Source organism: Pogona vitticeps, chromosome 4 (assembly GCF_051106095.1).
Source record: "Pogona vitticeps strain Pit_001003342236 chromosome 4, PviZW2.1, whole genome shotgun sequence".
Lineage (NCBI taxonomy): Eukaryota > Metazoa > Chordata > Lepidosauria > Squamata > Agamidae > Pogona > Pogona vitticeps.
The window spans coordinates 85,362,506-85,377,488 of NC_135786.1; the positions used below are offsets into that span (position 1 = coordinate 85,362,506).

General features: G+C 39.2%; 1 protein-coding gene across 40 annotated transcripts in view; it reads left to right on the plus strand.

Moving 5' to 3' along the window:
* The window catches only part of ADGRL2 (adhesion G protein-coupled receptor L2), a 723,239-nt gene that overhangs the window by 683,963 nt on the left and 24,293 nt on the right, over positions 1 to 14,983 (plus strand). For 39 of the 40 annotated variants that reach the window (XM_078393038.1, XM_078393043.1, XM_078393041.1 and 36 more), the window contains 7 exons: positions 1,449 to 1,632; positions 6,362 to 6,484; positions 6,873 to 7,078; positions 8,197 to 8,370; positions 9,824 to 10,033; positions 12,387 to 12,607; positions 14,589 to 14,655. In XM_078393038.1, coding sequence (XP_078249164.1) covers positions 1,449 to 1,632; positions 6,362 to 6,484; positions 6,873 to 7,078; positions 8,197 to 8,370; positions 9,824 to 10,033; positions 12,387 to 12,607; positions 14,589 to 14,655 — 1,185 coding nt within the window. Of the gene's footprint in view, positions 1 to 1,448; positions 1,641 to 6,361; positions 6,485 to 6,872; positions 7,079 to 8,196; positions 8,371 to 9,823; positions 10,034 to 12,386; positions 12,608 to 14,588; positions 14,656 to 14,983 lie in introns of those variants that run through there. The other variant, XM_078393056.1, reaches the window with a different exon arrangement.

Consider the following 14,983-nt stretch of genomic DNA (forward strand, 5'->3'; position numbering starts at 1 on the left):
AATGGCTGGAGCAGTATCGGTATGAACAGTTTGACTGTTCTGTTTCCCATTAGAGTAAAAGAGAAGAAAATCCTTTCATGCCACTCCACAGTATCTTCCACCTGCCGTTGTGGAGGTTCACTATCCAGACAGAAAGAGAATATTAAGATGGATTAAGCTAATTAATTTTGCTCCTGACAATAGTCCCAGCTAAGTTTTCCTTATCCATTCCGGCACGCAGCACAGTGCTCTGGACCCGACATCTCCTTTTTGTGTGCAACACTTCCTGTTTTCAGTCCCATTCCATTTGAAATTGATCAGCCCTGTTATCTGGGTGCTTAATGACATATAACTGACTGTATGGGGCAACATAAGCGTGGTGATGCAGCAGCGCATAATATATTCAGTGCCTCACTACAGTATGCATAAGTTCCGGAGCTGCCTTTCGCTTGGTGGTTTGATTGGGGTGAAAGCTCTGATGATTTTACTGGATGAAAATAATGGCTCCATTCAGACCATAAAGGCTGGTTTAATAATCTGGGATATGCACAAGCTCTGTATATCTGCTCATGGCCCCTTTGTCCCCTTTGCATATGCAGTGACACAACCCAGGAAACAAAGGTTAGGTGAAGGCTAGTATCCTATTTGGTTTTTGTGCATTCACAGAGCCTCCAGCTGCAGAAGCTGGCATCTGACAAGGAGCAGGTCACATCACATGCAATCATATACCTACCCAGCACCTCATTAGATCACTGTGGCAACTTCTACAGTTGAAGCTCCCTGTCCATCAATATTGAATAGGATATGGACCATAACTTCCCATTGTATGGGAACTGTTAGATGCAGCTAGATTTGGAAGCCATCAACCATAGTTCCTACTTTGTATATAATGGGAAGGCATACTTAATTTGCTACTTCCTAACTGCTGTGTTTACTTGTGTAAATGGTGAGAAAGACCATCAGTAGTATGGGCCATATGCAGGTGGTTTATGGACATCCTGGTTTATTTAGCTGGGATTTGATCATTCGAAATGAAGACCTTTCCCCACTCCTTCTTAATTTCATAATATGTTGCAAGCAGCATATTGTACCTATAACTCCTGTGAGATCATATGACTGTTGAGCATTTTTGTAGTACTGAGTGACGGGGCAGGTCTCCTGTTCCCGTTGAATGTCATATGTGCATCAGAGCCCAACAGAACTTGGGATTGCCTCCAGAGGCTTTCATTTTAAAGCCAAGGGCACTCACATTTTGCATTCTTCAATATGTTAATAACATTCTTTTTCACAGCTGCTCTAAGGCATGTTATGCTGATGTTCTTTGTTCTAAGGGAATGCAGCAGCAGTGTTGTCTTTAAATCACTGTAAATCATGTTGACAGCTGAATATTACAATTGTCATCTGATCATGTTTGGCACTCTCTCTTGCTGCCTACGGCATAGCGCCTAATATTTTTCTAATGAATGCAGGCTATCGTTGACACGGTGGACAACCTGCTTAGGTCTGAAGCGCTAGAATCCTGGAAAGATATGAATTCTTCTGAGCAAGCACATGCTGCAACCATGTTACTTGATACACTGGAAGAAGGTGCTTTTGTCTTGGCTGACAATCTCTTAGAACCAACAAGAGTCGCAATGCCTACAGACCACATTGGTAAGTAAATTTTGAAAAACTAGGCACCATGCCGCAGCCAAGAGGAACTGTATGCAAAAAGTACTAATTGGCAATAACTGTGCCATGTTTGGTGAAATGGGGCTATTTAATCATTTAGGAACGAGTGAAAAGTGACTTGTTTGCCAGATGATATAATTAATGCTAATAAAGCACTTCACATTCCTTGGGGTGTTAAAAAAACAACAACCCTAACATGTGATGTGTAAGTCATTCTAGTTTCCCTGTAGTCAAAAGTTAAATAAAGGGTCTAAGGCCAATAACTATTTTGCTAGCATTAACATACCACCAGTTACAATCTGAGTGGGTAATCTTTGACCTTCCAGATATTGGGCCTCTGCTTTCCACAAGCTCCAGCTAGTGTTTCCAGTGGTAAAGGATTGTAGGAATTATAATTCAAAACATCAGTAAGGCCAAAGGTTCCTCAGTACAGTATATTCTGATCTACAGCTTATAGAAAATGACATAGGCTTACCTTAAAGTATTATTGTAAGGACAGCCGGCGGAGGGGGGAATCTTGACTATTGAAAACATGCTACAGAAATGACCAGTTAGATGTATGCTTAAATAACTGAAACACTTGCTAAAATACTGTATTTTTCCATTTATAATACACCTCAATTTATAAGACACCCCCCCAATTTTCTAACCCCCAAATTAAGAAAACTTAGCTTTAAGGATTCAGCTTCTGGGCTCAGAACGTTGGATAGTTTGTCTCGGTTGAATCTTGATCCTACAGGCTCCACTTCCAAGGAGGTGTGTTTCAATCCGTTTGTTCAGGATCAGCTGATGTCAGTTCCATAAGGCTCCTGATTGGAAGAAGCTAAGTCTCCTGACTGTAGGAAACTAAGCCTCGTGGCTGAAGGAAGCTTGTTTACAGAAGCATGTGCCCTCTCATCAGCTATCTCAGCTTACTTCTGTGTAAAAGACACCCCTCAATTTTTAGGGTAATGATTTTAGGAAAAAGTAGTGTCTTATAGACGGAAAAATACATTAATTTTTCCATAATCTGTCATGAGATCCTAATGAATAAGGCTTGCTTTTGAAAAGAGTGCCATGCCAAATTTGGGTGCACAATACATAAACTAAATGTTTGTATTAAACAGAACTGCCTTCAGGTGAAAATGTGCTCAGTGAGCTACTTCGCGAACAGTAGAAAATAGCCATGCTTCATTGATAGTAGAATAAGTTACCAGCGCTTGTAGCGTAATTTATCATTTAAATGCTGGCAGGGAGATGAAATGATTATGTGTTAGAGATGTGCAGATGATACGTGTTCTGTGATGTCTGTGAGTGTGGTTGTGTACAGACTTTAAGTTTCAGTTCCTTTGGTACTCTGAGACGTGACCCAGTCTATATTGATTTGGAAATGCAGAGAGAGAGGGAGAGGGAACGCGTGGGAGAAAGATGTCTTGGTAAAGTACTGAGACTATATATAGATGTTGAAGAGACTAATTAATAAATGGGATAATGTCTCTTGCTTGGATTTATGAATGACGCATATTTTGGCTGCTGAAACTGAAGTAGAATTTACAGAAATGAAGTATGTTTACCTGGAAGTAACAGGTGCAATGGATTACTTAAATCAGCTTTCAGAAACTAACAATCTGTATACCTAGTGGGCTGCATGTGTAACTGATTCAAAAGTGCCATGACTTGAAAACTTTTAAATGTGGACAGCAATTGGTTTCAACCATCAGGGAAGTCCGTGCATGGAAGTTTTTTCTTGCACTTATAATGCCCTTGCAAGATAGGGATGATAGTGTGATTGAACTTATTTTTGATCCTCCTACACATAGCATTTTGAGCAATTATGATAATAAGCTAGCAAGCAAGGCTTGTAGAAAATACTACACAGAAGCTTCTCATTAAGTTTTCACTCAAACTTTTGATAGCTAGCTATGTGCACCATTTTAAAAAAACCTGTGTCTACACATATGCTAAATACAATAAGTCAGAAAAAGTTACTTTTAACAATGACCCAGTTTCTATTTAAAGCTGTAGTTCCCTCTTTAATGCATACTGGAAGGGTCAGAAGGTAGACTTGCCATCTCCAGCAGACCTCTGGATTTTGTTTTGCTTTTTATTTAGAAATTAGCAAGGATTTCCACTTCCTTGCTGTATAATAACAACAATATAACTTCCTCTCATTTTTCAATGATGGTTGTAAAATCAAGAAAAATTCATGTAATCAGTATTGTGTGTGCAACAACTGTGAACTTCATTCAGTTCCAGTTCTCTAACAAACTGCTTGACTCGTTATTCTATACTTGTAAGCATATGTTATAAACTCAAGTATATGGTATTAATTCCAGCTGCCATTGAATCAATGACATTTAACTAAATGTTGACTTAAAACATTCCATTCATTCAGTGGGTCTTTTCTAGTTGAGACCAACCATGTCTTTTGCATCAGACTCTGGTTGGTTGATTTTTGGATTCTGGTAAAAAAAAAAGAAGAAGAAGAGCATATCCCATGAGTCTCAGATCTGCCTAATATTAAAATACTTAACAGACAGGAGAAGATTTCATTTAGAGTATAAAGTGGTGCCTCGGTTTACAAACTTAATTGGTTCTGAAACTCTGGTTGTAACTCGAAATGGTCCTAAGTTGAAGCACCATTTCCCATAGGAATGCATTGAAATGCAATTAATCTGTTCCGACCGAAGAACAAAATCACAAAAAAAAAAAAAACCCCACACTGCAAGACCCATCGGAAATGGAATTAATCCATTCCAGCCGAACGGAAGAAAAAAAGAAAAGCAAACAAACTGTGCAAGACCCTTCAGAAATGCAAAAAAAGCAAAGCAGAAACAAACAAATCGTGCAAGACCCTTTGGAAATGCAAAAAAAACCAAAAAGCAAACAAACCGTGCAAGATCCATCGGAAATAGGGAAAAAACACATACCAAAAAATAAACAAACCCTGCAAGACCCATCACAGCATAGAAACATAATCCCACCACCCAGCCCAAAACCACGCTGCAAAACCCACCCAGAACAGTTTTTAAAAAGTAGAAAGCAGCACCTTACCAGGCAGTCTGAAGGCTCCTCCGATTGCACTCACTCTAACCGCTGGGGTGAAAGAATTACAAAGAAGCAGCCTCTTCGCCACCAAGGCTTAATAATTTGAATTCCCCACATTTTCCCTTGCCTTTTTCTGTTCGTAACTTGAAACTCCGACCGCAAGTCGAAGCAAAATTTTGCAGCTGGAGCTGGTCGTAACTTAAAATGGACGTATTGCCAGGACGTTTGTAAGTCGAGGCACCACTGTACTGCCAAAGCTTTGATGTATTAAAAATCCTCCTTAGTGCATGACTGAGGGCCAGGCAGAAAAGGACTACTAGGAGTGGAAGAATAGGAAACATACTTATCTGCTCAAAGATTTCTGAGAAAAATCTACATTTTCAGCTCTTTGTAATTCAGTGAAACCAAGTAAAAATAATAGCCTTAATCAGGTCTCTTTACACTGAATTAGCTGGAATGAAGAGTGATTCATATAAATCATATATTGGAAAGAATTTTCATTCTCTTGTCCCAACCCGTGGTCATGCAGAAATATTAAAATAGACATTATTTGCAGGGGGAGGGAGCTTACTATGACAAAAAAGAATCAAGAATAACTGAGCAACAGTATCATATAAAGTTTTCTAAAATGCCATTTTTCCCTGATACTCTCCTGGGGAGGATTGTGGTTGACACAAATAACTAACATATTTCGGAGCCTGAGGGATTCCGCTAGAAAAGCCATTGGGGTAAATCCTTTCCTTTCTATAGCCAAAAATGATATATAATCCTTCCAGGCTTGTTTTTTAATAATAATAATGTGTCATCTAGACAATTCTGATTTATGGTGATCCCGGCTTTCCTAAAGTACTCAGAAGGCGTTTATCACTGTCCTTCTGGTGGTGCTGTGGGCCCATGCAGCTTGCCCAAGGCCACACAAATGGTAAGGCATGTAATCCGATCACCCACCCAAGTTCCAAATTATCTGGACGGACACTTTTCTGGGAGGACATGGTGAGGGTTCAGACTCCAGCCCACTGACTCCACAGCCAGACAGGAGTTAAATCAGCTATTTCCTTTATTTATTAGATTAAGAGTGCACCTTTCCTTGAAGGAGCTCAGAGCACTTTGTGTCTCCCCCGCCCCCTGGGCTCATCTCCGCAACAATGCTGAAATTCACATTGAGCTGAATAGTGACTTGTTCATGTTTACCCAGTGAGTTTCATGGCTGAACAGGTATTTAAACATGGGTCTTTCCAATCCATCAACACTCTTACCTACTACGCTTACAATGCATGTCAGTTATTAGAGATCAGCTGCACCAGACTGGATACCAGTACTGAGAATTCATCTGGCACAGCTGTTTTGGTCTCAAGAAGTTAAACATTTCTTCTTACTCAAATATCCCGGAACTTTCAAAACGGTATCTTTTAGGCTCACATTAAAAACAGGTTTGATGTCATGTTCTCTGAACTGAAATGCTGTTCCTTTTGTGGCATCTGCACTCAAGCGTGATTAAAATTTCAAGAAAAAAAGATGACTCCGTGTTTCCGAACTCATCCTCAGTGTGCCTCTGCAGTGAACAAGCAAACAAAGGCATCCAGATAAGATGTCTTTTCAGTTTGAAAGCCAAATGACAAATGTAACTGCAGGAAAAAAAAAAACCTCTTTCTCTCTGTTTTTTTTTTTTTTTTTTTCATCCTAGTCCTGGAAGTTGCGGTGCTGAGTACAGAAGGGCAGGTGCAGGACTTGAAATTTCCTCAGGGCAATACGGGCGGCAATTCCATCCAACTCTCTTCGAGTACCGTGAAACAGAACAGCAGAAGTGGTATGTCTTTTGCAATAATAATAATAATAATAATAATAATAATAATAATAATAATAATAATAATAATAATAATAATAATAATAATAATAATAATAATAATAATAATAATAATAATAATAATAATAATAATAATAATGTCAGTTCTGAGAACCTCTTATTTTGCTGTGCAATTACACCCTTGGCAACATTTAAAATAGCTCATCAGAGGCTCTCAATTATACATAAAATGTTTGGCTGGCATTTTTGCTTAGAATCAGGTCTCTTGCACTAAAGTTTTATATTACAGTTGGGAAGATCGGATGGGAAATGCTGTTGAACACATGTTGTGCTCTTTCAAGGCAGTATAACGGCTGCTTTCTTTCTTTCCTTTGCTTTTTTTAAAAAAAAGGTTTAGCAAAGCTGGTTTTCATAATTTACAAAAGCTTGGGCCGGTTCCTCAGCACCGAAAATGCAACCATAAAACTAGGAGGCGAGTTTGCTGGCAGGAACAGTACTATTGCTGTGAACTCTGATGTCATTGCTGCCTCCATCAACAAAGAGTCCAGCCGTGTCTTCTTGACTGATCCGGTACTTTTCACCCTGGCACACATTGATGTGAGTTGTAGTAATGAATTAATAGCAAGGTCATAAAATCAGCAAGAGTGAAGAGCAAAGTCGGTGTGGGGGGGAATCTTTCAATTTGAGTTTTAAATGTCGGGCTAGGTCAGAGGCACAGGTTTATTTAAGTCTGCAAACATAAAATTAAATGAGCCCGGTTCAGTGATTATTAGAACTTAAGTGTATTCTTAATGAAAGCTAATTCAGTAATCAACATGAAAATGTAAATGGCTCTAATTTGTTCCTAAGTGAAAATTAACTCTTACCTTAGCAGCAGGGCAGAAAACACCAGCTCTTACTGTTTGGGTTGCTTAATGTAGCAAAATTTAAATAGCACTTAGAACATTTTGCTCTAATTTGATATTGTCTTCTGGAGCCCATTTACCAATCATTCTAGTACATTTAAGTTGATGCAGGAGTTGTTTCCTGTTATTCGGCTTGACACTGTTGGACTGTCTTCAGTCAGTTCCCAGAGATGCTCTTGTTCTCGTCAGTGTGCTGTTTATTGTCTAGGTTGGAAGTTTCCATTTACCTAAAACAATGGATCAGAAAAGTCTATACAAGAAAAATGATCTTTGTATATTCCCCAGTGTGGTTTTCAGTTCAGCTAAATTTGGTTTAAGATGCCAGCTTGTCTCTTATGCTTCTTTAAATCTGGTCAGAACTGAGAATGGGAAAATGAACACTTTGCTCAATCCTCAATTATTCAAGAAGCTCTTAATAAAAACTGTATCTTTCTAGTGCTACAAGATGGAAAAGAATGGCCAGAAATCCATAGTATGAGAATTGAATTGCAAGTGGAAAACTATAATTGATTATAATAAAATATACAGTAATTTGACCTGTGCTTTAGCATGTTTTAAATGGTTAAGTCCAGTTGTTAACTTTCTAGATGACCTCTCTTGCTGATGGTGGACAGAATGCAGATAGACTTTATCCTGGGTTGCTCTTAATTTATGTACCAAGAGTTTGAATAAACTGTTTTTGATTCGTGTTTCAAAACTGCAGACTTCAGAGCATGCTGCAGATTTCCGTGTAAACTGTGCTTTGGAAATATACTGTACATGGCCTTTCTTTGTGTCTAGATCTAATTTTCATATCCTGGTATCTTACAGCCCAACAATTATTTCAATGCCAATTGCTCCTTCTGGAACTACTCCGAAAGGACTATGATGGGATATTGGTCGACTCAAGGCTGCAAATTGATTGACACAAATAAAACACATACCACATGTGCATGTAGCCATCTGACCAACTTTGCAATCCTCATGGCCCATAGGGGAATTGTGGTGAGTAATGATGGCTTTAAATGGTAAGCCTGTAGCAATTTGAAGACACAGTTAAACACTGAAATGTTGAACGATCTAGACCAGCTGTCCCCAACCTTTTTGGGACCGTGGACTGGCTGAGGAAGGAGGGGTACCCCCCCTGCGCTTGTGCGCACACACGAGTGAGCGCTCTCTCTCGGACGCATGCACAAAGTGGTGGGGGAGCGTGCAGGCGCACGTGCACCATTGCTCCCCCGGCCCTTTGTGCATGCTCCGGAGCACCCACACGCCTGCCCACGCCATGCCACCCCTTTGCGCAGGTGCTTGGGTACATGCGTGAAGTGATGGGACAGTGCTCACTCCGGCACTGGCACATGCGTGCAAAGCAGCTGTGGGGGGAGTGCATGCGGGGGGGGGGACGGGAGGTCTGTCTTCGCAGCCTGGCTCAGGCTATGGACCGGCACCGGGCCACAGACCGGGGGTTGACTACCTCTGATCTAGATAATCAGATGTTACTAAAGAATATTTGTCGAAATCTGATTTCATAGCAATCCATCTTCCTTATGTTCCATAGATTCATATGCAAAATGGAGGGAGGGAGAGAGAAAATAATGTATCTGATCAGCTCATTATACTTAGTGCTGAACTTTTTGTAAATGTGAAGATCGGTTCCTTCTCACTAGACTTACTCAGGTATTTTGTTAAGGTGAGAGCAAGGACAAGAACACTTGCTTTCCACACATGCATCACCATTCTTGTCCTGCTCCATACATTGAGGATGAATGTCTCCATGAGGGAGCATTCAGAGATCCTGGATCCTCTTATTCCTGCTTTCTTCATATCTTCGCTTAAAAATTTTATGCTTCTCTAATATGGCCATAGTGGAGATTACTTGAAAGTCATTAAATGTTTTGCATCCTTGACTTATTGTTCTAAACTGCCCAGGGTAGTGCTTGGGTGATAGTGTACTGTGAAAATATTGGAAAGAATCTTTAAACAAGGACATCTACCTATAAATGTGTACTGCAGAGTCTTCCATTTGCTTCTAAGCTACAGAGCCACGGAGATGAGAGTGAAACATAGCTAATAAGAGTGTGATATGCTATCTTGCTTTCATTAGATTCCTGGAAAACTCTAGTGTCCTCACATTTTATTTGTATCCTAAAATTTTGTATGCACAGTCATAGTTGTCTCTTTCCCCTGCAGTTGTTGGCATTTAGCCTTAGAATGTGGCATGTCACTGGTAGTAAGAACAGAAGTGCAATGTTTAAAGTTGTCTCAAATTTTTATACTTGTTTTGTCAGTAAACTTTACTCATATCTTGACTAATAATGATTTTGTTTCTTTTAACAAGTTAGATTCCCATAGAAGGAAACAGTAATTCATAGATGCTAGCTATGAATATGATAACTCCACTTTCTACGTACTTATTAATGATGGCATTAATTTTTTCCCCATTTTCCATCCTTTCCAGTACAAAAATGGAATGCATGGCTTACTCCTGACTGTCATCACCTGGGTGGGGATTGTCATTTCCCTTGTCTGCCTAGCAATTTGCATCTTCACTTTCTGTTTCTTCCGTGGCCTTCAAAGTGATCGGAACACAATTCACAAGAACCTTTGCATCAACCTCCTCATTGCAGAGTTTATTTTCCTAATAGGCATCGATAAAACAGAATATACAGTAAGTCTTGGATTTTATTTTATTTTTTTCCCCTCCCAACCCCTTCAAAACATCACAACAATAAGGCTACAGTAAGGCTTATTCAGTAGCAAACACAGGGGTCCCACTTCTCTCTTTTACCTTTGTAGCCCCTTCCTCCCTCCCTCCCTCCCGGTACTTTCCTTCTTTATGAATGGAGGAAAAGTTGCCAGGAGGAAGAAGATTGTAAATGAAATGTGGTAAGCCATTGAAGCCCTGAGCACTTCCGCACTGTCACTTATCTGGCACAAACAGAGAAGTGGTATGTGGGAAGAGGCGTGAGGGATTGTGGAACCTTATGTCTACTTTATGAGGTACGTTACCTCTCTGTGCTCCGAGCCATTCAGGGGTGAGGGCTGTTTCATTCAGCTCTACATAAACATTGGAAGAATGGTTATGAAGGCTCAGGTATGGTTCAGTAGTCCTCGTTATTCATGAAATATGAGCTTATCATGGAATGGCTTTCTTTATATTATTTCACAAAGATAAAATCAGTAATTCATATGGTTACTGTTGTTTTAAAAGGAAATAAATTCTTCAGATGTAAAATTACAGTAAAAATGGTAGATGCTCTAATTAAAACAAATGTGAAAAGCACAGGAAAGATAAGAACAGACCTACATAAATAGTTTCACAGACCTATGTGTTAGAAATATTTGTTAAAAATGTGTTATTGCAAATTTCTTTTTCATCGTATATACACCTGCTTCCTATGACTACTGTGAACAGTCACTGATTATAATCCAGTGAGAGTTAGATGAGTCTGCCTCTTTGCTATGAACAAAGCCAAAGTGGCAGATTGAAATACTTGAACAAAAAGTTGGTTTTGTTGGCAAGGATCCTATACTGGATTAACAGCAGTGTAAGTACAATTATATAAATAGTAGTGATGAATTACTGATTAATCAGTTGTCACATTCCTAGTCATGTAAGTGGCACATGATTAAGAATGAAAGCAAAAGGAGTTCACTTATTTTTAGTATTAATATTAGTCTTAATTTAGTCATTTTTGCTTAGAGGAAGTGATTTCCCCTAGCACCTCCGTATTTGTGTTCTGGTGGTCCATGGTATCTGTAGAACTCCTCCAGCACAGTGGCTGAAATTCTGTTGCTGGGATGGGCCCATTGAATGAGTGAGGATTCAGTTAATCAGTTCCCCTGTAAGTTCCATTTATTCAAATAGGCCTACTCTAGAATACTTCAGAATAGTGAGTTGCAACTAGGGCAGGCTTATTTAACCATTGGAACTTATGGAGGAGTTGACCCACCAAATTTCTATAGATTCTAGTGCAGCTAAGTAAGTAAAGGAGACCCTTGCAGGGTGTGGGTGGCATACAAGTCAGATAAATAAATAATAATATTTCGGTTCAGATTTGAAACAGTCTTTCCCCCAATTGGCTTTCCTCACTGTCCAGCTTTTGCATCTGTACAGAGTAATCAGGACTATCATAGGATTGTTATTTAGTGGCAATTGGCTGCAGTGATTTATGCAATTACACTACACCAATGTAAATCACAATAGAATTCTGGCTAGTGTTTTTTTGGCTGTCTCTTTGTGTTATTCTGTTGTAGCATACCAGTGATGCAGCAGAACATTACACAAAAGTACAGTATGTTCCAATCCTTGAAGTGGGGGAAAAGCCCTGGTATTCTTTTCCTTTGCTTCTCATTTCAGACTACTGTTTTCCTGCACCTTAAGGCACAAAGCAAGCTCCATGTTTCTCTAAAATAATATGCCCACCGAATTGAATCAGTTGGTAGGATTTTGTTCAAAGCTGAGCTACAGAGGAGGGAATGTAACTTAACTATTGATATGACAGCAGACCTTCCTAAAGAAGGAAAACCATGATATTTGATATTAAAGAAAATAGAATATTCTGACAGTGGCATAAGAATTTTCAGCAGAAGGTATAAATAATACATCTTGTAGCAATGTCTCTTTATCTTGCTGTACCAAATCATCCTCAATATAAGCCTTAGAGCAGAATGTTAACATTGCACTACCCAAAATTAATGGACTGGTTTCCATACTAGATATTCTATTGCACTGAAGAATGTTAATAGGCACATACCTTTCCATATTTTAACTCACAGAGCATAACAAAGGAGAGGCTTCCATTCCTGGGAGCACAGCACAGTTTTAGCAGTTCTGAACATCAAGTTTTGTTTCTGGAAAACACTTTTTTTTTTTAAAAAAAGGGGTTGAACTATTCTTTGTCCGCACAATCAGAGCTGCTGCTGTTAGTTCCAGATCAATCGTAATTTGGAAACATCAGATTCAGTGGAAAGTTTGAAGGTGGTGTAGTTTGCATTTGATTGTTTCTGTTTCTTTGCAGATTGCATGCCCAATATTTGCAGGCCTCTTACACTTTTTCTTCCTGGCAGCCTTTGCCTGGATGTGCCTAGAAGGGGTGCAACTCTATCTCATGTTAGTAGAAGTATTTGAAAGTGAATATTCTAGGAAGAAGTACTACTATGTTGCTGGCTACCTCTTCCCTGCCACTGTTGTCGGTGTCTCGGCGGCAATTGACTATACCAGCTATGGAGCAAAAAATGCGTAAGTAGCCTAGGTGTTTCTAGGGAATGGATAAGATAAACCACATTATGGGCTAGGGAGTCCCCAGCAGGCTAAAGTAGCATTTGAAAGTTTTATCAGTAAGAGAAGTCAACGCAGTGTGCAAATCCCAGTCTGATATTTTGTAATTGTACTGTAATAGTTCAAAGGACCTGTACTGGGGTGGGTGGGGTGAAGAGTGAGCTTTTTAAAAGTGTGACTTTTTTTGTAGCATAGAAGATTGGCTTGAAATGAATTAGAGAAAAAGTAAATAATATTTTGGTTCTCCAATGGGAATTAAGTAAAATAGTAAAATAAAATATCTTTTTCCTCAGTTTAAGCACCTCCTGCCCCTACTTGCGGCTTGTGAGCAAGTGCTGCATTAAATTGCGTTGTTCAGCTGATCATCTGGCTGTATCTTTCTCTGGATGACGTTAGTTCGATATTTCAACCCATATGTTTCATTTTGATAGTATTGTATCAGGCAAGAAGGATTAAAATTAGCCACTGACTTTTATTTATGAAAACAGAGATATTTATAGAAATTGACAGTAGGTAGACACATGGAATTTCTGAAGTATGATGTTGCTAGAGGCATAAATGCACCTTCCAATAATGCTTACTTTGTTTTTTGATGAAATTAGTTATGGTATTGGCAGGTACTGTTGAATACAAGAAAGCTTCTTGATTTTTCTGCTGATGAAAGACCAAAGTGATTCAACAGGGGCATGTAGTATATAAAAAGTGAATCATTAAGTAAAAGGAATCCTGATAAGCTGATGCTTAGTTGAGTTTAATGCTGTTTCTTTTTGTTGGAGCATACTGTTGGGTGCTGTGCTATTTTGGAGGACAACAAGATATTTAGATTGCAGTTTTACATCCCCTAATCCCTGTATTTTCATTAAACCTTGTTAGGAGAAGAAGGCAGGGGTAAAGAGCTACCATATTGAAGAGGGTGAAAGGAAAAGGCTCTTGCTGTTTTGTGTTGCAGAAACACTTGCTGTTGTGTTGTGGTTTGATAAGTCTGAAAAACATAAAGGCAACTGAGCCCTATTACTCCAGTTCTTTGTCTTTGGGATCAGGGGAGTTTTAGTTTTATGGAGAAAACATGTGGCAGGTTGGGGGCCCTGCACATACATACATACATACATACATACATACATACATACATACATACATACATACATACATACATACATACATACATACATACATACAAAGTCATCCTTCCTTCCACTTCTGCTAGGATGGCCAATACTGAGGGAGTGAGGGTTTAACCTTGTTTTATAATTATCCTGTTGGTATATAGAGCAGGAGTATTGGGATGGATGTAAATTTAAATGCTCCCACAGTCTAGCAACTCCAATTTGTATTGTTGTTCCATCGTTGCAGTAATGTTTCCCTGTAATCCCACTGATCTGGTGAGGGGGAGCAGCTGGAGTCCAATGTTAAAAATAGAGTAGATGATTAAGACAGTGTTGGTGAATTGCTCAATGAAATGGCACATATTTGCACAATAACCTAAAGGCAGTTGTTGGTCAAAATTACCCGAGTACGAATTCAGCTCGGGGCCAGGGGGGTGGTATTGTCTAACTTGTATCACATTTCTTTTTAAAGAAAGCAATACTTCTAGTGCCTTAACAAAATAGTGTTTCTACAAATTCTTTTACCATCCAGATTCATGGTTTCTTTTAATATCTGCCCAACTGGACCTGCCATGTGGGCCTCTCACTTATGCATAAGAATTATTAGACTTCAAATTAAGTGTGAGGAAGAGGGACAACCAGTTATATATACATCTGCAAATCTGCAGTAATGAGTTTCATGTGGATCTCTATGTGGAACTACTATTAAAAGAGTTGCCTCACAGCGAGGGGGTGTCCATGTAACTAAGTACTCAACAGATGTTTTGTAGTTTCTATTGGTATGACATGGAGGGTATGTTCTGTGCTCACACAATGTTTCTTCTCTCTTTTTTAAACAGTTGTTGGCTCAAGGTTGACAACTATTTTATCTGGAGCTTTATTGGGCCCGTTACCTTCATTATTCTGGTAAGGCTGCTACCTTTTTTTCCTATCCATCTGCCTGCTTTCCCCTCAGACCCCTTGATTTATTTCTGTGGCTGTCACTAAAATACTTTGAAAGCTAGATAATCTAGATTATGTTGATCATTTAAAAAAATCTCTCTTAGTAGCAAAGTGAATGTATGCATGAATTTTGACCTGAGACAGGGTGGTGCCTTATTTTGGTTTTAAGTAGAACCCTTTCAGGCAGATTTTTCATGTGTACATCTGGCCATGCATGCTTCTCTGGACTAGCAGAAATCTGATACAGCTGTGTTCACAACTGAATTACGAATGTTATATTATTGAGGTGATA